At 38.8% G+C, this 26,619-nt stretch overlaps 1 protein-coding gene and 1 long non-coding RNA gene across 2 annotated transcripts in view; one reads left to right on the top strand and one right to left on the bottom strand.

Moving 5' to 3' along the window:
* The first annotated feature begins 3,394 nt into the window (after positions 1–3,394).
* The window catches only part of LOC135225632 (potassium channel subfamily K member 15-like), a 35,292-nt gene continuing 12,067 nt past the window's right edge, over positions 3,395–26,619 (top strand). The window contains exons 1-6 of the mRNA XM_064264956.1: positions 3,395–4,033; positions 5,691–5,803; positions 10,373–10,544; positions 11,202–11,393; positions 24,248–24,440; positions 25,169–25,338. Coding sequence (XP_064121026.1) covers positions 3,994–4,033; positions 5,691–5,803; positions 10,373–10,544; positions 11,202–11,393; positions 24,248–24,440; positions 25,169–25,338 — 880 coding nt within the window. The 5' untranslated portion in view covers positions 3,395–3,993. The remainder of the gene's footprint in view (positions 4,034–5,690; positions 5,804–10,372; positions 10,545–11,201; positions 11,394–24,247; positions 24,441–25,168; positions 25,339–26,619) is intronic.
* On the bottom strand, positions 15,552–23,743 carry LOC135225634 (uncharacterized). Its single transcript, XR_010317054.1, has 3 exons — positions 23,589–23,743; positions 23,190–23,297; positions 15,552–15,883 (listed from the first exon to the last, which is right to left on the bottom strand). It is a non-coding gene; the product is annotated as an uncharacterized LOC135225634 (long non-coding RNA).

Below are 26,619 nucleotides of genomic sequence, written 5' to 3'. Positions count from 1 at the left end.
TCTCAGCCCCTCCCCATTCCTGATGGGGCTAAACTTGGACTTAAAGGGCCTCAGGAGTGTTCCTATTCATCTCTGCAACCTCAAAAACTATGGATCAGACTCTGATATCTGTCGTTTTCAGTTATATTTACATGTCACCCCTTCCCATCCCGCTCCCTTTGGTGCCAGTGATTTTATACACCCCATCCACACAGTATTCTTTCCCAGATAGTAAGTTATATGTATACCAAAATGAGGTATGATAATTTCGTAGAGTTTATTTAGTTACCAAGTCAATGTGCGGAACCAGGCCCCGTTTCAGGGAAGCCCTTCCCACCCTATGTGCTTTAGTGCTCTTTGGTGCTAGTGATGTCTTACCCTCTGAGTATTCTTTTCCAAATAGTAATTCATATGTATACCAAGTTTGGTTGGAACATACACATACATACATGCATCCATTTTTTATATATAGAAAAAATTGTAAAAATTTATATATATATATATATATGATATATATATATATATGTATATGTATATATACATATAATAAAAGGAGCCGATAAAAAGGCCAAAATATAGAAAGTAAGAGCTATACTATTTCAGAGACTGCTGTCTCTCTCTTCAGATAGATAATGAATGAGAAAAGTTACAGAAAAGGCATTATTTATACCGAGAGATCCATCCACAGGTAGCCGTTTTACTATGTCACCCCAGCTGATAATATCTGTTTAATCTTCTTAATCATTGGTTGAAGGAAGATTTTATCTATAACATCTGAATCCCAGATGCTCTTTGAGTTGTTCATTACCTGTCTTTGTTTCATCAATGCTGACTCTCATCTGGCTTTTGTACCGACATTTGCTGCTATAAATTATTAGAAGGAATTCAGTTGTAACAGAACATTGTTACCAGTCATATATAGCATATACATATATATATATACACCACCTTTAGTCATACAATTCAAAACAAATAATAATCAGACTCGAATTGATTCCTACAAACAGTCCCAAATGATTAAACGTAGACGGAAATCGAATTTCCCCTTTGTGTTTACAAAGCCTCCACGTGCCTGCTTTAGGTAAATAAACAGAGGTCGGGAGAAGGGGGCCAAAATCTCCCTAAACTACGTCCCTGTGTTTACTCCTGAGGAGATATTAACGAGTTTACTGTTTACACCAGGAGAGTTCACTTTCTGTAACTCGCGATTCTCCAGTTAACACTTATAACTATGTGGAATAAATTTCTCCTCTTCTCTTATTATTCATTTATGTTAATCGTCCCTATTTTACATTAATGATGAATCTATATAAAGCTTCCATTTTAACCGGTGAGTGTTTATAAACAAATTTCTTCATTTTTCTAGGTAAGTATTTTACTACATAATTTATCTTACTACATCATGGGTCTTCCCCGTTCTTTCCCACTTCATCGACGTTCATTTAATTTCGCTTTCCACCTGACTTTTAGTCACTGTTTTTACCGTTTTGTCTCAGTATGACCTGCTGTCTTTATTCTATCCTACTTGAGCTATGTATCTTTAGAACTTTCTGTCTCGCCTAAGCAAAACATTTTTACATTTTATTTTCTATATGGACGGCTGTCTTTATTTTATCGTATTTAAACTATGTATCTTGCCTTTCACAAAGCATTTTTACATTTTATTCTGTATAGGCGGCTGTTTTTATTCTGCCATACATAGGCTGCTCGTTTAAGACTTTTCTGAATGGGAGACTGTTTCTATTCTATCATACTTCAGCTAAACGATTTCTGCATTATATATTTCTATGTGATGAAAAATTTATTTACTGTCTGTTGTACTTTTGGTCGTCAGGAATAAATCTGAACAATTACTGTCGTAAATTTATTATCAAATTAATTTAAAGAAGTAATGGATATTATTTTTGGGAGGGGAGGGGGGCTGGTGTTAAACTTGCACTGTTTGTTTGTTTGTCTGAAAGAAAAAGCTATGCCAACCTGTCACTCAGATAGAAGGCGCTTTTTATCCGGCAAAGAGCGCGAGAAACACCATATGGAATCCCATAATAAAAGACAGTGTGATGTCACCAATTTTTCCACATTAACTCTCATTCACTATTATTATTTTTTTTTTTTCTCTATCACAGTCCTCCAATTCGACCGGGTGATATTTATAGTGTGGGGTTTCAGGATGCATCCTGCCTCCATAGGAGTCCATCACTTTTCTTACTATGTGCGCCGTTTCTAGGATCACACTCTTCTGCATGAGTCCTGGAGCTACTTCAGCCTCTAGTTTTTCTAGATTCCTTTTCAGGGATCTTGGGATCGTGCCTAGTGCTCCTATGATTATGGGTACGATTTCCACTGGCATATCCCATATTCTTCTTATTTCTATTTTCAGATCTTGATACTTATCCATTTTTCCCTCTTTTTCTCTTCAACTCTGGTGTCCCATGGTATTGCGACATCAATGAGTGATACTTTCTTCTTGACTTTGTCAATCAACGTCACGTCTGGTCTATTTGCACGTATCACCTTATCCGTTCTGATACCATAGTCCCAGAGGATCTTTGCCTGATCGTTTTCTATCACTCCCTCTGGTTGGTGTCGTACCACTTATTTACTGCAAGGTAGCTGAGTTTCTTGCACAGGCTCCAGTGGAGGGCTTTTGCCACTGAATCTGGAGCTGTGCAAGAAACATCAGCTACCTTGCAGTAATAAGTGGTACGAGCACCACCAGAGGGAGTGATAGAAAACGATCAAGCAAAGATCCTCTGGGACTATGGTATCAGAACGGATAAGGTGATACGTGCAAATATTATTATTATTATTATTATATTATTATTATTATTATTATTATTATTATATTATTGTTGTTGAAGAAATCCAGTGATGTAGCTTTACATATATATTAGAAATATATTATTACATTCATGAGCTTTCGAGAACCTGATCGTATCTCTTTCTCGTTCTCGAAAGCTCTCGTTTTATATAAATTTTTATTATATATTCACATTTACAAAATTGTGATTTTTTTCACCAACTTGGTGACTCATGCTATTATTATTATTATTATTATTATTATTATTATTATTATTTTATTATTATTATTATTATTATTATTATCATTCAGAACATTAGTCATATTCGTACTGAACAAGCCCACAGTTGCCCAGTGACTTGAAACTTTAGCTTTCGAAGAATATTGCGTTCATTTGAAAGAAGTAACAGAAGGTAACAGGATAAAGACATATTTCTAGGACGTTTTCTTTGAAACTCGGATAAACTCATCGTTTAACAAAACGTAAAGCATTCACCACTGTACATATAGGTCTAGAAACTTTTGTGTGAAAGAGCAAAATCTGAAAATGTCTGGAATGCTGAGCGGGAGCGAGGTAGATACGTATTACTTTGGCATCTGATCAGTAGCCCTCCGCGAGTGGTGAAGTGGAGATCGGCGGGGCTCGACAACTCCAGTGTTTGCCGCCCTTTTTTGTTGCTAAGCGTTTCAGAGCATTTCCGTCATATTTTCCCCTTAGATCTCCTGGTTACATTGATTGATTTATCAAGGTAAATTTGCGTTGCACTGGGGAAAGTTAATCGAATCAACAACGTGTCATGGGGTGTCACAGAAATCGTCGATTGTGAAAATACTTGAATGACTTTGCGGTGATCTATTACTTTATTCACATCGGTGGAAAGACGGTCAATATTTCATTTACGGTATGACGCAAAATTTCAAAAGGACTTTCTTGATTATTTCGATTGGATGATTTGGAAACACTAGTCGTATCAACGTTTTGTCACGGGGAGTCACAGAGTTTAAATCTACGGCTATCTAGTATTTTCTCATATCAGTGGAAAGAAATTCATTGTTGAACTTGCGCTGTTACCCAAAATTTCAAAATCAATTTCTTGAGTGTTATGATTAGTTGATAATGAAACTCGTCAACTTTTCGTAATTTTTGTGCACAAAGACCAAATGTGAACTAAAATACTCGACAGTGTCTTTAAGACTACGTGCTCCCCTTCCAAATGGAACCAGAATTAAAACCTGGGGAAAAAGAAGATGAAGGTAAGAAGTGTATTGTAGGATAGGCCACGCCCTAGGACCTATGAGGTCATTCAACGCTGAAAGGGAAAGCGACGGTAAGAAGTTTTGACTGTTGTAACAGGAGGAAAACCTCGTAGTTGCATTATGAAAAGATTGTTAGGAGAGTGGAAAGTCAGATGGAAGGAAAATATAAACGGCGGTACAATAAAAGGAATAAAAGAGGTTGCAGTTAAGTGCCCCAAAAAAATTAACAATCATGTTAGCAAGGAAATTCACAAATTTTCATTTGAAAGATTAGATGCACCAAACATGATAATCATGTGTAATTAAATTATGGTTGTAATAAATCTAAACAATAATATGGCACTAAGGGATATTATTTGCTGAAAATGTATTACTTTTCAACGACCAAGTATCAACAAATGGTGTCCAATATCATTTATCTAACCATCTGGAGACTGAAAGAGACCATGAAAAAAACTAAAATTGAAATAAGACAGCAAAGGCTTACCTTATGGGAAGACCTTGTTATCAGCCACTGGAGTATTGAAGTTATTAATAAACAGGACGGTGAGATGTATTCATTCTTTCATCCTGTAATGATAAAAATGCATTATTATTATTATTATTATTATTATTATTATTATTATTATCATTATTATTATTATTATTATTATTATTATTCAGGAAACCTCTCAAAACACAATGATTGAAAATTAAAATTCTAATTCTATAACCCATGAAGGACCCATGGCTGCTTTGTCGAGTTTGAAATAAATTTTGTTCTGATCATGAATCAATATTAAGCAAGAAAATTCGTACCCAAATATCTCAAAATTTAATTGGTTAAAGATCATGACTATTTGTAGTTATAAACTTCAATTATATCAAGAGAATTTTGTCTTTAATTACCAAAATGCCTTCAAAATAAGATGGAACTTTACGAGTTACTTCTTTTTATGGTTGAAGGCCAATTAATATGGTCGGTGCCCTCTCAGAGTGGTCATACTAAGGCAAGGCTCAGAGATCATCATTTTGTTATAATAATTACCTGCGAGGCACAAGTACAAGTCTCATAGTACTTACGAACTCAAAAGAAATTCTCAAAAAATGTTTATCATTTATCAGTGAAAACCCAACATTTCTAGGAAAATTTATCACCTGCAACATCCACTTGTAACATAATACTACAATAGGATTTTCTAAGATACAGGCCAAATAAATTACTTGCTAAGAAAATATGATATCTGAATTTGAAAAGGTAGCCAGATGGCTAAGATGAGGTTTACCCTTTTTTAGTCAACTATCACCAAAATTGCTTTAAGTAAAAAGAAAAAAAAGGAAACAGTAGACTTAATTAAATCAAGAACACTTAAATTTCCAGTGCCACTTTACAGAAGCAACACAGCAGACATACAATTTTAACAAAGTATTCTTGTATTAACAAATGATTTTTAAAATTATTTCTTTAAAGTGAGAAAGGACTTGAAACATTATCTTTTTAAAATATCAAAAATGTCACCCCCTTCATAAATAACTATATTTATCTATAGAAATATTATAAAAATCAAAATTATATATCTTATGATAGTTAATCATCACTTTAGCTGTGTTCATGATAATCTGTCATGATTCCTGAAATCCATCATAAATGCGAATTTTCTTGTCACGTTTTCAGTTGGCTGTTCATGCAAGCAAGTTGCAGACTGGGTGAGGAATGACAGCAAGAAATATTTGGGCAATATCGCCCTCTTGACGGCTGTAATGCTTTACACTTGCTTGGGAGCAAAGGTAAGCCGGTAATGTTTCTCTTGTGATTGACAAACAAGCACTCACACACACAAACACACAAACACACACACACACACACACACGCACAGGAAAAGCTGTTGGAAAGAAAACACGAAACTCCAGACCCAGTTGCAATAGATTGTTGTTGCCACGAGCATGTATATATACCTCGTTTAAAAACAACATCACCTTCTTCATTCAACATCAAAAGTTTAATATAAAAGCAACAGAAAGCTCGGCGATAATGAATTTAACCAGTAATTTATGACGAATCAATTTATTGGTAAACAGTTATTGTTAAACACATATTTTGTCTCTTAGAGCACCTTATGGCAACCCCATTCAATCGACCGTTCGTCTCTCCTTCCACGATCTTATTCATTTGTCGTCTATGGATTATCAACTTGCTTGAATACACACATATATATATATATATATATATGAATATTTATCACATCACCGTGATTCATTATAAATCATTCGAGCTACAAATGTCCTTAATATCTAATTCGTCTACCTCGGAATGATATATCATATATGTACCGAGGGGGAATTTTTTAGTCGATAATAATTTCGTACCCCATGGGATCGAACCCACCGTCCAGTGGACGGGGAACGGAATAAGGATCGGACAGACGGCTGACGCTGCCGAACGGCTATCAAGAGAGGCAAAGGTTTATATCGATTCTGACCATTTCAAATCAACGCCGATCTCGTTGTATTTGTAATTAGAATCGATATGGAACCCCCTCCACTATGCTAGCCGATTCGAGCGTTTGACCAGCACGCAGCCTTATGAATATTTATCACATCACCGTGATCATATAAATCATTCGAGCTACAAATGTCCTTTAATATCTAATTCGCTCTACCTCGGAATTGATATATTTTCATATATGTACCGAGGGGGAATTTTTTAGTCGATAATAATTTCGTACCCCCATGGGATCGAACCACCGTCCAGTTGGACGGGGAACGAAATCAGGATCGGACAGTGACGCTGTCGAAACGGCTATCAAGAGAGGCAAAGGTTTAATATCGATTCTGACCATTTCAAATCAACGCCGATCTCGTTGTATTTGTAATTAAAGAATCGATATGGAACCCCTCCACTATGCTAGCCGATTCGAGCGTTTGACCCACGCAGCCTGTTATGAATTTTATTTATCATCACCGTGATTCATATAATCATTCGAGCTACAAATGTCCTTTAATATCTAATTCGCTCTACCTCGGAATTGATATATTTTCATATATGTACCGAGGGGGAATTTTTTAGTCGATAATAATTTCGTACCCCCATGGGATCGAACCACCGTCCAGTTGGACGGGGAACGAAATCAGGATCGGACAGTGACGCTGCCGAAACGGCTATCAAGAGAGGCAAAGGTTTATATCGATTCTGACCATTTCAAATCAACGCCGATCTCGTTGTATTTGTAATTAGAATCGATATGGAACCCCCTCCACTATGCTAGCCGATTCGAGCGTTTGACCCACGCAGCCTTGTTATGAATATTTATCACATCACCGTGATTCATATAAATCATTCGAGCTACAAATGTCCTTTAATATCTAATTCGCTCTACCTCGGAATTGATATATTTTTCATATATGTACCGAGGGGGATTTTTTTAGTCGATAATAATTTCGTACCCCCACCATGGGATCGAACCACCGTCCAGTTGGACGGGGAACGAAATCAGGATCGGACAGTGACGCTGCCGAAACGGCTATCAAGAGAGGCAAAGTTTATATCGATTCTGACCATTTCAAATCAACGCCGATCTCGTTGTATTTTGTTAATTAGAAATCGATATGGAACCCCCTCCACTATGCTAGCCGATTCGAGCGTTTGACCCACGCAGCCTTGTTATGAATATTTATCACATCACCGTGATTCATATAAATCATTCGAGCTACAAATGTCCTTTAATATCTAATTCGCTCTACCTCGGAATTGATATATTTTCATATATGTACCGAGGGGGAATTTTTTAGTCGATAATAATTTCGTACCCCCATGGGATCGAACCACCGTCCAGTTGGACGGGGAACGAAATCAGGATCGGACAGTGACGCTGTCGAACGGCTATCAAGAGAGGCAAAGGTTTGTTATATCGATTCTGACCATTTCAAATCAACGCCGATCTCGTTGTATTTGTAATTAGAATCGATATGGAACCCCCTCCACTATGCTAGCCGATTCGAGCGTTTGACCCACGCAGCCTTGTTATGAATATTTATCACATCACCGTGATTCATATAAATCATTCGAGCTACAAAGTGCCTCCCTTTAATATCTAATTCGCTCTACCTCGGAATTGATATATTTTCATATATGTACCGAGGGGGAATTTTTTAGTCGATAATAATTTCGTACCTTTAGCCTCTCTTGATAGCCGTTTCGGCAGCGTCACTGTCCGATCCTGATTTCGTTCCCCGTCCAACTGGACGGTGGTTCGATCCCATGGGGGTACGAAATTATTATCGACTAAAAAATTCCCCCTCGGTACATATATGAAAATATATCAATTCCGAGGTAGAGCGAATTAGATATTAAAGGACATTTGTAGCTCGAATGATTTATATGAATCACGGTGATGTGATAAATATTCATAACAAGGCTGCGTGGGTCAAACGCTCGAATCGGCTAGCATAGTGGAGGGGGTTCCATATCGATCTAATTACAAATCAACGAGATCGGCGTTGATTTGAAATGGTCAGAATCGATATAACCTTTGCCTCTCTTGATAGCCGTTTCGGCAGCGTCACTGTCCGATCCTGATTTCGTTCCCGTCCAACTGGACGGTGGTTCGATACCCATGGGGGTACGAAATTATTATCGACTAAAAAATTCCCCCTCGGTACATATATGAAAATATATCAATTCCGAGGTAGAGCGAATTAGATATTAAAGGACATTTGTAGCTCGAATGATATATATATATATATATATATAAGTATATGAAGGCAGGTAGGAACACACAGGAATTTGACATTTTGACATTTAATCCGACGTTTCGCAATACATTATTGCATCCTCAGGGAATTCTACAATAGATGTAAATAAAAATAATTTTAAAAACTTTTAAAAAATCATAAATTAAAAATAGTTATCTAAAAGTTAATTTGAAAAGACCATATTTAAAACACAATAAGTTAAGCTAAAACACAAGTTACATAAAAAAAAAACATGGAATTGAGCATTAATCTACAAGGATTTATTAAAAAATATATAATAATAATAATAAAAATAATAAATAACTAAAGGAGTGGAGCTAACCTGCCAGAGCAAAGTCAAGAGTAAAACTGAAGGCAGAAACGAAAGTAAACAATAAGAGGCTTTAAGAACAACAACAAAGTCAAGATAAAAAAAAGTTGAACAGCCGAGGACTGGGTATTTAAAACAGGAACAAGTTGTTTAAAACAGGAACAAGTTGTTTTAAATACCCAGTGCTCGGCTGTTCAACTTTTTTTATCTTGACTTTGTTGTTGTTCTTAAAGCCTCTATTGTTTACTTTTCGTTTCTGCCTTCAGTTTTACTCTTGACTTTGCTCTGGCAGGTTAGCTCCACTCCTTTAGTTATTTATTAGTTTTATTTTTATTATTATTATTAATATTTTTTTAATAAATCCTTGTAAGATTAATGCTCAATTCCATGTTTTTTTGTGTAACTTGTGTTTTAACTTAACTTATTGTGTTTTAAATATGGTCTTTTAAATTAAATTGACTTTTAGATAACTATTTTTAATTTTATGATTTTTTAAAGTTTTAAAAAATTATTTTATTTACATCTATTGTAGAATTCCCTGAGGATGCAATAATGTATTGCAAAACGTCGGATTAAATGTCAAAATGTCAAATTCCTGTGTGTTCCTGCCTGCCTTCATATCCTTAGTGTGACTGTGCCGAGTGGCCCCCTGCTGATTTTGGCTATATGTATATATATGTATGTATGTATGTATGTATATATACATATAGTATATACATACATACATACATACATATATACATACACACACACACACATATATATATGTAGTATATATATATATATATATATATATATATATATATATATATATATATATATATATATACATACATATATATATATATATATATATATATATATATATATATATATATACATACATATATATATATATATATATATATATATATCTATATATATATATCATATATATTCAGTTTATTTCATGTTCGACTCGGTCTCAAAAGGGACTAAACGATTCTCAGAAACAGAACATCCTTTGTCTATTTCTGTTCTTCGGTAATAATAGTGATACCATAGATGAATTTATGTACCGGCCATTGGATAAGAGAGGATAATCAATCATACATTTGCTGTCATCATACCGCAGAGAGAGAGAGAGAGAGAGAGAGAGAGAGAGAGAGAGAGAGAGAGAGAGAGAGACTGAAATAACAGGCGTGCATTCTTAAAACCATTACAGAAAAAATAAATACAAAGAGTGACGGAAATGATAAATACACCAAACATTAAGAGATAATATCCGAGTAATGTGCTGAGAAATATCCCTTTAGATATTCCAGGCGCTTGAATTTGACGTGGAGAGAGATAATCTGATATCTGCGAAAGAGGAACTCGACCAGTCACGACACAAGTTTGTTAAACAAATGCTCGATTTGTTGGAAACATCGAAAGCGACGAGGGATTACTCGTTTCAACCAGACATCTTCAAGGAAGAAACTGTTGGTAAGTTATAATTATTTCTGATAGATCTTAGTTCACTACGAGAAGATTATTCAAGTAAACTGGTTAATGAAATGGAATTAAATATAAGACTTAGGCCAAAGGCCAAGCAATGGGGCCTATGCGGTCATTCAGTGCTGAAAGGGGGAAAAAAGTAAAAGGTTCGAAATGTGTAACAGGTGCCCTATGGTTCATATTCAGTAAGATTATTTTCGCGCTTACTCATCTTTACGTATAAATCTACCACTAGATACAGAAAAATCACTCTTACTTATCTTTACACATAAATCTGGCACAAGATGCAGTAACATCACTTACTCTTACTCATTTTTACATGTAATCTTCCACAAGCTACAGTAACATTACTCATCTCTACCTATAAATCTTCCACAAGATACAGCAACTTCAATTACTCTTGCCCACCTTTACGTATAAGACTTCCATAAGATACAGGAACATCAATAACTTTTACTCATCCTAAGTATAAATCTTCCACAAGATACAGGAACATCTATTACTCTTACTCATCTTCACATATAACTCATCCACAAGATACAGTAACATCAATTACTCTCGCCCATTTTTACCTATTCATCTATTCAACCAATTGTTAACCACTCACAGAACCTATGAGCTGTCAATTCTATTTCACACTCACAGGAAGTATAAGCAACTCCACAACGCCTGAACAGGACACCCGGAGTGACTGGATACTCCAGCACCTGAAGAAGTACGAACATGCCGTCAAGAAGAGTCTAGAGGAAGGAGTGTCTCTAGATGACAAACCAATCGTTGGAAGGTGGCAGTACACGCAGAGTTTCTTCTTCAGTGCCACGGTGCTCACGACTGTTGGTGAGTTAGGGCGAGGTATTAATAACATGCAGTGGGGTACTTATAAAGTAAGAGCCAGTAAGTGGGGTACTTATAAAGCAAGAAACAGAGGCCTGAAGTAACATAGTGAGGTAATTATAAAGTAAGATACAGTAAGTAAGGTATCAAAAGTTGCAATTTCAAGATACAGAGAGGCTCTGAGTAACATATAGTGAGGTAATTATTAAGCAAGATACAGTAAGTAGGGTTATCAAAAGTTGCAATTGCAAGATACAGAGGCTCGAAGTAACATACAGTGAGGTAATTATAAAGCAAGATACAGTAAGTAGGGTACCAAAAGTTGCAATTTCAAGATACAGAGAGGCTCTGAGTAACGTATAGTGAGGTAATTACAAAGCAAGGTACAATAAGTAGGGTATAAAAAGTTGCAATTTCAAGATACAGAGGCGCTCTGGGTAACATATAGTGAGGTAATTATAAAGCAAGACACAGTAAGTAGGGTATCAAAGGTTGCAATTGCAAGATACAGGAAGGCTCTGAGTAACATACAGTGAGGTATTTATTAAGACTAGCAAACTTACCCATCTACGATGGGTGATAAAATACTGGTGCAGAAGTGAAAAATTTATATGTACTATTTGTTCAGCAATATTAAAATAAGGCGATACACAAATAGTCTCTCTCTCTCTCTCTCGTAATGTATTCAAGGGACGATCACTGAACGCAGAGAAATTCTTATTGTTGTTGTCCCCTCTTTAATGATATTCTCTCTCTCTCTCTCTCTAAAGTAAGTGAAGGGATGATCAATGAATGTAAAGAAGTTCGTATTCATTATTGTTTACCCTCATTTAATGATTCTCTCTCTCTCTCTCTCTCTCTCTCTCTCTCTCTCTCTCTCTCAATGTAAGTCAAGTAACGAAGACGGTGATGGGATTATCGGATTACTTAGCTCTCAAATCACAATTTATATCTCTCTCTCTTCTCTCTCTCATTTTTCGATAGCAAGATAAAATTATAAAATTGTCGTGCATTTATGTCGTTAAATGGCTCTCTCTCTCTCTCTCTCTCTCTCTCTCTCCCTCTCTCTCTCTTGTCGTTGACTTTCATTTAACGGAACAGGGATCTTGATTGGTTCGTTTCTTGGTCAATTACTTGGTACGGTGATACGAATAATAAAGTATCTTTCTTTTCATTATGTTACTGCAAAGACGCAACTTGTATGTCAGTGCGTTATGGCTACTGATAAATGCTCTTATGATCCTGTGTCTTCCAAAAAAGAGTAGAAAGTAGGAACTTGTCAGTTTCCTTCTTATTATGTCCATTGGCAGTATCCGAAATTCCGAGCACACCATTACCGGGGCAGTTACTTCTCAACGTTATTTTGTTCTTTTTTGCACTGGCAGTCCGATGGATTTAAGTTATTCAAAAAATCTTGTGGATATTGATGATAATTTTCATCTTCTATTGTGTCCGAGCTGAAATATTCGCGACTTTCTTCGGGGAAGTTGTACAGAAATTATGTATGAAAAATTGTAAAGTTACTAAGTCTACGGGAATAACCGGCCTCGTTTCACGGCCAGAAACAGCTCTGTTTCAGGGAATCCCTTCTCACCCCTACCCCCTACAAAGGAGGAGGGTAGGTTGGATGAAACCCCATTACAAACCATCTTAGGGGTCCCCACCATAACCCTGCCAAGTTTCATGCCCATCTGACCAACCGTATGGCCGTGACAGACAGACAGACAGACATACAGACAGAGACATTACGCCCATTATAGTATGATGATAAGGTAAGTAAGGTATGTACCAGGTAGCGGTGGTTTACTGAACAAGATACAGTGAGGTGCTGAGTATCATACAGTGAGGTATTTACTAAGATACTGTGAGGTATGTATAAAGTAAGATCAGCAAGGAAGGTACCAGAAGTTGCAGTGGGGTATTGAGCAAGATATTCAGTGAGGAGCTGAATTTTAATTATGATAGAGTACGATATTGGTAATTTGCAGTGGGCACTGAGAAAGGTAACAGTGACGTACTGAGTAACATGCAGTAAGATATCTAGAAAGACACATTACGTGAGGTACCAGACGTTGCAGTGGGTTATCGAGCAAGATACAGTGAAGCACTGAGTAACATACCGAGAGGTATTTAGTAAGATACAATGAGGTATTAGTAAGATACAGTAAGGTACTAGAAGTTTCAGAGGGTTATTAAGCAAGATACAGAGAGGTACTGAGTAACATACTGATAGGTATTTAATAAGATACAGCGAGGTATCAGTAAGATACAGAATGTAAGGTACCAGAAGTTGCAGTGGGGTATTGAGTAAGATAGAGAGAGGTACAACTGAGTAACAGACTGAGATGTATTTGATAAGAAACAGCAGTGCTTTTATTAAGAAACAGTAAGGAGGATACAAGAAGTTGCAATGGGGTATTTAGCAGGATAGAAAGACGAGTAACATGCAGCGAGCTACAAGTTTTAGCGTGGTACTGAGCAAGATCCAGAGGTCACGAGTAGTATATTGCATGTTTAGTAAGCTAAAGTAAGAAAGGTACTAGAAAGTTTTATTTCTATATAGTATGTATATTTGTACTGTTGTATAACTGTGGAATGTTTCTTTTATGACATGTATTTTTTAATGTTATATTTAGTCAGCTCAAGTTCCAGTGACGTATTGGGTAAGTGACAGTGGGGAATTTATCAAGCTGCAAAAGGGTGCTTAGTAAGTTGCTAAGATTTATCGAGTTAGTTGCTGTTAATACTCAGAAAGTGAGGATTTATCAAAATGCCTTCAAAACTTAGTAAGTTGCAATGAAGTACCTTATGAGTTGCAAGCTGCATTTAGGACACTACAGACATTTTGAGAAATCATACTGCGGAGTTATTTTCATTAAATCACAATTTTATTGAAGTTACTAAATAACCAACATAAGAGATATCTAGTCAAATTTATAAAGTAACAAGTAACTGAAGGTATTTCGTTAAGATACAACGAGGTATTCACGAAGTTACATCGAGGTTGTAAGTTACATTAAGCCCATTAAGATGTTTTGCCAAAAAATATTAGCACCCTATTTACTTTATAGCATTGTGGAATTTTCCAATGTAAATAAAGTGCTTCCTTAGTTACTATTAGTATTTTAGTGCATTTGACAACAGATAGATGCTTCCTATTTTAAATTAGGAAAGGTTTTGTTATTCTACATAAAAATCTTACAAATTCACAATTCTTATGAGGCCATAAGTTATTTTAGTATTGCCTGGTTATCAAATTATTCTCTAACGGGCTATTAGCCTGCCTTAGCGTTTATCATTTCAAGCCGAGGGGTCTCTATTGTCATTTTAATGCAAGTATTCATTTAACATTACAGAACTAAAGTGAACCCATTAAAAAAAATATTTCTTATATAAATAAATTTCTCAACTAAGAATTCTAAATTACGGAGTTTTCTAAAGCTCATAAGAAGCCTATCTTCCACTATCAATCTGGAATTAATAATGCATCAAGCCTGTCAAATCATATATCAGCAGTTCAAATCCCTAAAACGTTGACAACTTCAAAATCATTGACCTTTTGGCCAGTTTGCGTCTATTTCGAACTAAAAAGGAGGCATTAGGTGAAAAATACATCTGCTATACAATGGTGTACTAAATAAATCACTTATATTGTTTAACTTTAATACCACAACGCGATACTGGTGTGTGTATGCTTTATTCTTAAGTCTCCCTAACATGCTGTATACCAAAACCATTTACACACTTGAAATCTATTGTACATTTACTGTTAAGATTCATGGTCAATTTTCTGTGGGCGATCGTAGAATTGATGATTCAATGGGAGTAACAAGCACATTTAAACCTATCAGTAATCAAGCAAACTAGCGAGTAATCATGACTTTGCTAAACTTGTAACTTTTTTTCCGCTCTCTCGGAGAGTTCAGACGTTTTGAATTTGTTCCCGCAAACGCTTTTTTTTAAAGCAAACTGGCCATTTCGAGTTTAAAGATAAGGACGACACCCATAAGGGGAAATTTTTTTCTTTTCTTTTGCATCGTGTAAATAATACCCATTCCTCTTAAAAGTAAACTTTAAGTATTGTCAGATAATGACATTTTCACCGAACTTATCACCGCATTAGTTCATTCAGTTTTAGCGTTGGTAAAAGTACAAGTAAAGTGGCATACAAATTTTCATTATAATTCCACACTATTAGTTTCATGACAACTTACGAAACAGCATTTAGAAGCCTTTACTAACTTTGGAAATAATGCAAGCAGCCAATCATGGTAAACTTTTTAATATTGCAGTGAAGTAAAGAATCTTTTAATCATCTTTTGCTATCGCTGAACTGCCAGAGTCCCATTTACAGACGAACATCAGTTCAGCTGACCGGGCAGATTCGTGACCAAGTTCTAGTGCTGGCAGATTCGTGACCAAGTTCAGTAATGGAAGATTCGTAACTTAGTTCTGGAAACCACCGTTGCTATGGCCACTCGCACCAATATAACCTGCCAAAAACTACGAAATATTAGTCAAAACACCGAAATATTAGTCAATTAAATTTTAAAACTAAATTTCTATCCGCATGACTGCTTTAATCTTAAGCAAAATCCACTCCAAAGAATTTAAAATGAATTACTTATAACTACATCAAAATGCAATACCTTATTTATACATTACTTCGATACCTAAAAGAAATGCAATCCAACTTAAACTGAATTATAACCGTTAAGCAGCTGGTTCATCACAGAAAAGTTAAACTATCTCGTAACTAGGGAAATTACTTTCAATGAATATAGATAGTAAAATTTCAATTTAGTAAAATAAAAAAAAATTAAAAACTTATTTTGAGATGTTGACAAGGCTTGGGGCCATAATCTACACCTAACTATGTAAAACAAAGTTTTATGCATTCAACTTACCTGTCAGATATATACTTAGCTATAGACTCCGTCGTCCCCGATAGAAATTCGAATTTCGCGGCACACTCTACAGGTAGGTCAGGTGATCTACCGCCCCGCCGCTGGTGGCGGGAATAGGAATCATTCCCGTTTTCTAAGACAGATTTTCTCTATCGGCCGTGACAGCAAACATTGTTGTTGTTACTCCTGATTTGATTTTCGTGTTTTTTCATCGCTATTGATCTTCTAAGCCGGTTATTTTGGTGACTATTGGATCTTTGGTTTGGCATACTCTTTCGTGGACTGTTTTTTGGACTTGGTTTTGGATATTTCTCATGATGTCGGATTCTAACTTTACGGTTAGAAGACAGTGTGTAAATGAGGGATGCATGGTGAGGCTACCGAAAGCTTCGGTAGACCCTCACACAGTTTGTAAGGGGTGTAGAAGGAATGAATGTTCAATTTCTAACACCTGTGATGAATGTGTAAATATGAATGAGGAAGAATGGAAGAATTTAAATTCATATTTTAAGGAAATTAGATATGGATAGGGCTAGGAAGGCTTCCTCCAGAAGTGTAACGCTAGGTTCTCGCTCTAACGAGCCTATTAAATTAACACCTAACCCTAAACCTCTATCTTCTTCTAGTACTAAGACTGCAAATCCGGCAACGGAAATTGCAGATCTTAAAGCTGCGCTACAAAGGATGGAACGTCAAATGCTGACGTTGAAAGGTAAGCACAGTGATAGTGAATTAAGTGTCCCTAGTGCAGTGGAGGGTGCGTCTGATCGGCTCTGTCTCGCTCCCAGGCCTAGACCTCTTCCAAGCTCACAGGCCCAGAGGAGAAGGAATGTCGAAAGCCGTACGGAGGTTACGGAGAATCCCCACCGATCAGGCGTCCCCTCGGCAGATTCTGTGACGACCCGAACTGCCAAGGATCGCTATCGAAAAAGCATCCTAAAGAAGTGTTTTTCTTCGTCAGATTCTTCACCGAATGTAGGGGATGGAGTTCTGATGAACTGTCACGCCCCTTAAAGAGAAGTTGGAAGGCTCCAACTTTGGATTCAAGCCCTGAACTTTTCTCCGATCTATCACCTTGTGAGAAGAAGAAAAGGAGATTGGTTCCTAAACGGAAATCGGAGTTTCCTTCCGCTTCTAGACATCCCTCACCTGAATCAGGGAAGGAAAAAGAGAATGCGGCTGCGAAAATTATCCTAAATGTGCAGGAGCAACTTTTTACTAAGGAAACTCCCAGGAGAAAGGACTCTTTCCTTCCTATAAAGAAGACGAAGGGAAGGAAAGAAGAAACGGAAGTTTCGGCTTATACTCAGAGGAGTAATAAGAATGCGCCAAAAACGCCAACCTGGCGCAATGCGCCAGATGCGTTTGAGACTCCATACGAGTCAGAAGAGCCAGAAGCGCCAGATGCGCCATATGCGCCAGAAGCGCCAGCCTGGCGAAATGCGCCAGAAGCGCCAGAGGCGCCAGATGCGCCAGAGGCGCCAGATGCGCCAGATGCGCCAGAAGCGCCACCCTGCCGAAATGCGCCAGAAGCGCCAGAAGCGCCACTCTGCCGAAATGCGCCAGAAGCGCCAGCTTGGCGCAAGGAATCACGAGCGCCAACCCGGCGCAATGAGCCACAAGTTGACAAATAAGAGACGGACTTCTTCAAAAGACAATTAAGCCAGGAAGATTTGTTTGGCTTTCGGAAGGATAAACCTTTACCTGACAAGGACTCTAGTTGTCGCACAAGCGGCCGTATTCCTTGTCAGGACATAGGTGGTTCCGGAGAAAGCGATAGGAGAGGACATCCTTCGTCTGACAGGAGAGAAAGGTGTCGCACAAGCGGCCATCGCTCTTGCCAGGAGAAGGATAAGGTCGTTTTGCAGGATCAACCTATCTCTCGTAGGGATGCAAGTTATCGCACAGGCGGTCGTCGTTCTTGCGAGAGTGGGTGGATGTTGCAAGAGGCCAGTCCTCCTGCTGGAAATAAACAATCCTCTTCGGAATTGGATTTGGAAGAGATTTCGGACTCTGAAGATCACCTCGGCTCCGGGTTTGTCAGATTACAAGATGCTGGCAAGCCCTCTTACTTCAAGAGTTTGGGGGACTCTTTAAGCCCGACTGCTCCTCCTTCTCCAAGGTCCTTATTTACAAGCACGAAGGTCCGAAACAATCATCTTTTATTAAAATGAAGCCAACCATTTCCATGAACAAGGCTCTCCGATTCGCAGGAAATTGGTTGGAATCCAAGGAGAAGGCGGGGAAGACAGTCTTTGCCTGCCCTCCTTCCGACTATCAGGAAAGAAGGGAATTTGGTACGAGACGGGCAAACCACGGGGTCTAGCTCTCCCGTCCACTGCCGAAGCAGATTTTTCGAATCTGGTGGATTCGTCTAGGAGACAAGCCTTGTCATCAGCAAAGATCACATGGGGGACTTCTGAGATGGACCATCTCCTCAAGGGATTGTTTTAATGTCTTGGAAGTTTTTAACTTCTTAGACTGGTCCCTTTGGGTGTTGGCCAAAAGACACAAGAAGAAGGAACTCTTAGTCCAGAAGTCCTTCATAGTGTCCTTTCCTGTATGGACAAGGAGTTTCAGGATGGAATCAGGAGAGGTGGCCTCTCTGTTTTGGAACTGGTATTCTGAAGAAGAGAGTCTTATTTAGCTCTTTCTGACGAAAGCAGTTACTCCTACTCAGAGGTCATCTCTTCTATATGCTCCTCTGTCGGACCAATTGTTTCCTTCAAATCTAGTAAAAGATATTTCTCATTCTTTGACAGAAAAGGCCCACACAAGATCTCTTGGCCCAATCTGCAAAGAAATCGAGGACTTCGGGTCCTATTAAGAGAGAGACTCGGGCTCCTCAACAGCCCTTTCGAGGGAGTACCTTGGCCAGACCCTCTTTTAAGAAGAGAGGAGTGCAGAAGAGAGGTAGGTCTTCCTTCAGACCTGTCAGAGAGCGAAATGAGACAACAGTCCTTCAAGCACCGTGAGGAGCCAGACTTCGGAAATTTCCGAAGATGGGCTCGGGACAGGCAGAAATTTGGTCCCTTTCCGTGGTAACAAAGGGATATATGATCCCCTTTCGAGACAGACCTCCCTTGACTACGAACCCGAGGGAACTGTCAGCCCAATACAGGGACCCTGCCAAGAAAGAAGCATTATTGCAACTGGTAGAAACAGATGTTGCAAAAGGAGGCCATCGAAGTGGTTCGGGATCCGCATTCCCGAGGATTCTACAACCGTCTTTTTCTGGTTCCGAAATCCTCGGGAGGGTGGAGAACCGGGTCCTGGATGTGAGCGCATTGAACCGATTTGTGGAGAACACAAAGTTCTCTATGGAAACATCAAAATCGGTTTTTGCTTTGGCTCTTCGTCCAGGAGATTGGAGGTCTCCTTAGATCTACAAGATGCATACTTTCATGTGCCTGCATCCATCATCGAAGAAATATCTCCGATTCATGATGCAGGGGAAAGTATACCAATTCAGAGCCCTATGCTTCGGCCTTTCAACGGCCCCTCAAGTGTTCACGAGGCTAATGATGAATGTTGCGAGATGGCTACATCTAGAGGGGATAAATATATCCCTTTATCTGGACGATTGGCTAATAAGAGCAAAATCGGAAATTCAGTTGAAGGACTTGGAGAAGACTTTGAACTTGACAAAATCTCTGGGGACTGCTCGTGAACGTCGAGAAATCACAATTGATCCCAGACAGAACATAGTCTATCTGGGGATACAGATGGATTCTCGGGGTTTTCGGGCGTTTCCATCTCAAGACAGAATTACTCGAGGCTTAGAAAAGATCTCGAACTTCTTAGGGAAAGAACGGACCTCGGCGAGGGAATGGCTCAGTCTGCTGGGCACCCTTTCCTCGTTAGAGCAGTTCATTTCCCTGGGAAGATTAAATCTCAGACCTCTGCAATTTTATCTAAAGAGGATGTGGAGTTCAAAAGACAGGAGACTTGTCAGACTTTTTGTTTTTCCCATCCAACAGGGGATAAAAATCCGACCTAAAAGTGGTGGTTAACCCCATTAACAAGGAACGAAGGGGTTTGTCCCTCTTGATTCGGAACCCTCACCGAGTGTTGTTTTTCCGATGCCTCGGAAACAGGTTGGGGAGCAACACTGGGTCCAAAGAAGTAGCAGGTTATTTGGACCAGACAACAAACTACTCTGCACATCAATGCGAAGGAACTCCTGGCAATTCATCTAGCCCTGGAATACTTCGAAGCGGAAGTCAGAGGGTGGTAGTTCAAGTCAATTCCGACAACACCACAGCTCTGGCTTACATCCGGAATCAAGGGGGCACTCACTCTTTCTCTCTGAACGAAATAGCGAGAGCTCTATTAACCTGGACGGAGGTAACGGGGCATTATTCTGCGTACAAGGTTTGTCCAAGGAGTAAAAAAACCTAAGGGCAGACAGGTTGAGCAGAAAGAACCAGGTTCTCCCGACAGAGTGATGCTCCACTCAGGAGTCTGCAGACAAATATGGTCACTCTGGGGGAGACCCCAGATCGACCTGTTTGCCACGTCCTCTCAGGAAAAATACAAACTTCTGCTCGCTCGAAGAAGATCCCAGAGCCACAGCGATCGTGCCTTCCTCATGGATTGGTCAGGCATAGATGCATACGCCTTTCCCCCATTCAATTGCTGGGGGAAGTAGTAAGGAAATTTGTGGCATCGGAAGGAATGAGAATGACTCAATTGCTCCCTTTTGGGCCTTCCCGATCTGGTTCACAGAGGTACTGGAATGGACGGTGGACTTCCCCAGATCTCTACCACAGACAGGACAGATCTGCTCAGACAACCCCACTTCGAGAGGTTCCACAAAAACATCCAAAGTCTCTCCCTGACTGCCTTTCGACTATCGAAAGACTGGTCAGAGCGAGAGGCTTTCAAAGAAGTGGCAACTTCAATTGCTAGAGCCCGCAGAGCCTCTACCCTGCGGGTCTACCAATCGAAGTGGGAAGTTTTTTCCGTAGATGGTGTAGGTCGAAGAAGCTGTCCTCTTCCAATACCTCTGTAACCGAAATCGCGGACTTTCTCCTCTTCTTGAGAGAAAAATCCAAATTGGCCGTATCAACTATCAAGGGATATAGGAGCATGCTCTCAGCTGTTTTTAGAAACAGAGGGCTGAATCTCGAGAATAATAAGGATCTTCATGATCTCATCAGGTCTTTCGAGACTAAGAAATTGAGATCGTCGATTCCCGAGTTGGAACCTGGACGTTGTCTTAAAGTTCTTGATGTCGGACAGGTTCGAAAACCTATAGATAAAATCTCATTCAGAGATCTTACTAGCAAATGCATATTCCTGTTGGCTCTAGCAACTGCTAAGAGGATCAGTGAATTGCATGCTTTGGACTCTCGGTGGGATTTAGAAAAGACTCGGCTGTCATTTCTTTCCAGGAGCTTTTCCTAGCTACAAGAATGAGAACCCTTCTAAACCTTGGCCTAGAAGTTTCGAAGTCAAGGGACTCTCTTCTCTGGTAGGAAGAGAGTTGGATCGGTCCCTTTGCCCAGTCAGGACCTTAAAATTTTATTTAGAAAAGAAGACACAGCTTCAGGGATGTCGACAAGGTCTTTGGTGTTCGGTAAGAAACCCCAAGAGACCGATGTCAAAGAACGCACTGGCATTCTTTGTCAGAAATGTAATTACCGAAGCTCATAGGAATTGCCAAGAGAACTCTTTAAAGCTGCTGAGAGTGAAAGCTCACGAAGTCCGGGCTGTGGCAACTTCCCTTTCTTTTACGAAGAATATGTCCATGAGAAACATTTTAGCAGCAACTTATTGGAGGTGCAATTCAGTATTTGCATCCCACTATTTAAAGGATGTTAGAATAACATACGATAAATGTTTCGCTCTTGGACCTTATGTATCAGCGGATACTATGCTGGGAAATGGAGCAGACGCTGATCCTTAAATTTGTTTTTTTTAATAATTTTAATAATAGTTTTGATATTGTTGTTGAGTTGTGGGTTGCTTGAAAGGATGTTCGGGGATAGACTCCTTTTAATCGTCGTAGTTACTAACCCCAATGAGGATCAGGTGATCGGGATTAGTGTCGTGCTCTATGATCATGCCAATAGGCAAGGTGTTTTGTCATGTAAGTGGATAGGACCCCATTGACAAAGATTCCTATGTTGTCTGAAGCGTAAGTGGGTAAGACCCCTGTAACAGACCATCAAGAATTCTTAGCATGAGGTCACTACCTCGCTGAGGCTCTTGAAGCGATACGGGCTCCTAGGCAGTAGCCATGAAGTCTTTCGCTAACACAGGTAGGAATCAAGGTTTTTAATTTTATTACCTACAACATATGTTGTTTCCTGTCTATTTCAGTAGATTAGCTGTCTCTTACCCTCCGCCAAAGGTGCCAATCAGCTAAGTATATATCTGACAGGTAAGTTGAATGCATAAAAATGTTATTGTCATGATACAATAAAGTTTTATGCATACTTTACCTGGCAAGATATATACGGTGTATGGCCCCCACCGACTCCCCTCAGGAGACAGGTGGAAGAGAAAATCTGTCCTTAGAAAACGGGAATGATTCCTATTCCCGCCACCAGCGGCGGGCGGTAGATCACCTGACCTACCTGTAGAGTGTGCCGCGAAATTCGAATTTCTATCGGGGACGACGGAGTCTATAGCTAAGTATATATCTGCCAGGTAAGTATGCATAAAACTTTATTGTATCATGACAATAACATGTACACTTTCTAAAGCATTTTAGTAAAAGAAAAAATAAAAATAGTGCAAGCCCCTATGCCTGACGTACTGTAGACAGAGGTCTACCGTACGCCAAGAGGAGTACCTCCCCCTTCAGGGGCTCTGCCCCTGAAGGGGGAGGTTTAGCTTGCACTGTGTTAGGTTGGAAAATACTCAAAGAGGATGTATATCTTACCTTCCTATTCAGAGGCAAAAAATAGTTACCAACTTAGATCCTGTGACGTCACGGAGTCCACTCAGTTACGGCCGTAATGAAGCTTTTTCAACTCGGTAGTCCAGACGGCTGAAAAATATAGGTCAACTTAAGCACCATTATACGTGGAACAAGTATGTGAAGCACATTACTTTAAAAAAACATACCGAATACAAAAGAATCATTTGTGAACAAAGCTTCTATAATAAAAAAAAAAAAAAAAAAAAAAAAAAAAAAAAAACCGAACACGAGAGAATCATTTATATACTACAAAGCTTATATAATTTTTGAAAATTATGCAATATTGCAACAAGTCAAGCAGTAAATCCTTAAACTTTTTAAAAAGTGAATTTGAACTGCTGAAAGATTAGAGATCCTCACCCACAGAATTAACGAAGAGAAAAACACGAAACGATTAAAAAAATAAATAAATAAATAAACACGCAACTTCAACGATAGAGAAAATATATACTTCTCACTGCACAAGAAGTCTTTACGACTGCTCATTATTTCAAGCAGCTCAACAAAAGTCTCCCATTCACAAACAAGGACAACGTCAGTTGGAAATATAGCAGGGACCCGTGAGTAGTTGAAGGAAGGAACGATAGATGACAATGGCGTAGGTACAAAGCATGATCTCCATGTTCGAAATGAAAATAGAACAATACGTTACAATGATAAGTATAATCAAAATTGTACAGATGAATGAAGCATTATAGAAGCTAAAATGTATCCGTTTTAGGAAACACTTCATCGATGACGAAGGGATCTCTCTCTCACTACATAATTATATACCAATTACCAGTATATACCAGTTGCCAATTCCGCTTGAAGTTACCAATTCTGGCAATAAAAGCTGTCGAGATCAGCCACAAGTGACAAAAATAATTATGAATATTTTTATTAACCGTCCCATATTTATAGGCATTTTCTATTCAGCTGATGATGAGCACTAAACAGCTACAGTTGACCGGTTAAGTCGAGGGGGAAAAATCTCCAATATTCCTAACTAATTAAAACCCCGGTTTTTCCATCCTCAGGGTATGGCAACATCGCACCTTCAACGGCGGGAGGGAGAATCTTTTGCATGATCTTTGCCCTAATTGGAATACCGTTAACTCTGAGTGGCATCGCTGTCATTGGCGACATACTGGCTTCTGTTTTGCCCCTCAAAACTCTCCGGCGTCTTTTGCCTGAATGCATTCGAGCTCCTCTCCTGAAATGGTTCGGCAGGTTTGTAAAAAAAGCTCTCCATTTCTCAGGGCCGTTAAAAGTGTTCGTGTTTTAATCGACCTGTTTCCCTTTGCACTACATGAATACCCAGGTCTTAGAACAGATCCGATCAATAGAGAAGTTCTGTTTTTCCTGTTATATCCTAATTAAGAAGAAGGTGATACTTATGATAATAATGATGAAGATGATGATAATGATCTCTGGAATAGACTCTTCAATGATGTTTCATTGTTGAAGGTTTTCTATTATCAACCAGTGGGGTCACTATCATTGCTAGCAACGCAAAGTTATCTGTGAATAATGTCAAATTATTATTATTATTATTATTATTATTGGTGTTAGTATTATTATTATCATCATTATTATCATTGTTGTTGTTGTTGTTGTTGTCGGAGAAACAAATCCACAGTTATGTATGGGTACAAATACATTTCAAAATGAATTTCAACAGATTTAATTGTAACCATACATAATAGTAAATTTATTTCTCCATTTCAAGACTGATGCCACATGAGTATTATTATTATTATTATTTTTTTTTTTTTGCTTTTTTTTTTTTGCTCTATCACAGTCCTCCAATTCGACTGGGTGGTATTTACAGTGTGGGGTTCCGGGTTGCATTCTGCCTCCTTAGGAGTCCATCACTTTTCTTATTATTATTTATTATTATTATTAATTATTCATTATTGTATTATTTTATTTATATTATATTATTATTATTATGCAAGTGGCAAGGGCCAGGCAGTGGCGATGGTCCTGGGAGCCGTGGCAAGCCTTCTGGCCTTCATAGCCTTGGGCGGCGCCTTCTTCATGTGGCGTGAAGACTGGACGTTCATGGAGTCCATTTACTTCTGCTTCATCTCCACCACCACCATAGGATTCGGAGATCTCGTTCCTGGTAAGCGAAGTCAATGAAATGTCCTTGCATGGACAGCGTTGAATGATAATAGAGTATAGAATTCAGGCCAAGCGCTGGGACCTACGAGGTCATTCTGCGATGAAAGGGACACATTGACAGTAAGAAGGTTTGAAAGGTGTAACAAGAGGAATACCTTGCAGTTGCACTATGAATCGATTTTTAGGAGCGGGTGAAAAGTAATATGAAAGAAAGAGAATATGAATGGAGGTAGAGTAAAATGAACGAAAGGGGTTGCAGCCAAGGGCCGAAGGGACGCTGCTACGAACCTTAAGCAAAACCAGTTAAGTGTCCTTGTGCAGACGTCATTTGCTGATTGACCCTGCAGTTGTGGTAAGTCTTGATTCGCATTTTCTTTTCATAGGGGTGTGGGGTCCGGTTGACATTCTACTAAATTCCCTCTCCCTTCTAGAATATATCTAACTGACTGGAACAAAATTAAAATCTGATTTCCAGACCAAGATTTATACAACTGTACTAATGGACTTAATGTCGTTATCAAGTTCAAGTAGGCCTTTTAACATAAATTTTCACATATAAGCGTACATGAGAGCTATAAGATACTTTTATGACCGAGTCCCGAGACAAGAGGTATGGAGGAGTCTGAGGGAGAAGATGGTGCCAGAGAAGTATGTGCGACTGATACAAGAGATGCACCGGAACGTATATACCAAAGTGAGGAGCAGTGTTCGAGAGACAGAAGGTTTTGAGGTGAGAGTAGGATTACACCAGGGGTCGGCCCTGAGCCCATTTATCTTTTAACATAGTGATGGATGTTATAATAGAGGAAGTAAGGGTGACCGTACCATGGAACATATTGTATGCAGATGATATTGTTCTGTATGCAGAGAGCAGGGAAGATCTGGAAGTGAAATTGGAAAGATGGAGACAAGTACTGGAGGACAGAGGAATGAGAATAAGTAGATCTAAGACAGAATATATGTGTACCACCACTGAGAGGGGATGATAGAGAAAGTATTCAGCTTGGTGGAGAGCAAATAAGGAGAGTTGATAAGTTTAAGTATTTGGGATCTTTTGTTAACGCTGGAGGAAGTATGGAAGAAGAAGTAAAACATCGGGTACAGGCAGGCTGGAACAATTGGAGAGCGGCCTCTGGAGTTCTTTGTGACAAAAGAGTGCCGCTTAGGTTAAAAGGAAAATTTCACAAGACGGTGCTAAGAACAGCAATGCTGTATGGTACGGAAACAGCAAGCATGAGAAAAACAGAGCAGAAGAAGATGGATGTGGCAGAAATGAGAATGC

Source organism: Macrobrachium nipponense, chromosome 13, assembly GCF_015104395.2.
Source record: "Macrobrachium nipponense isolate FS-2020 chromosome 13, ASM1510439v2, whole genome shotgun sequence".
NCBI lineage: Eukaryota > Metazoa > Arthropoda > Malacostraca > Decapoda > Palaemonidae > Macrobrachium > Macrobrachium nipponense.
Note: the sequence above shows the minus strand (reverse complement) of the source record. Positions and strands in the feature narration are given on the sequence as shown.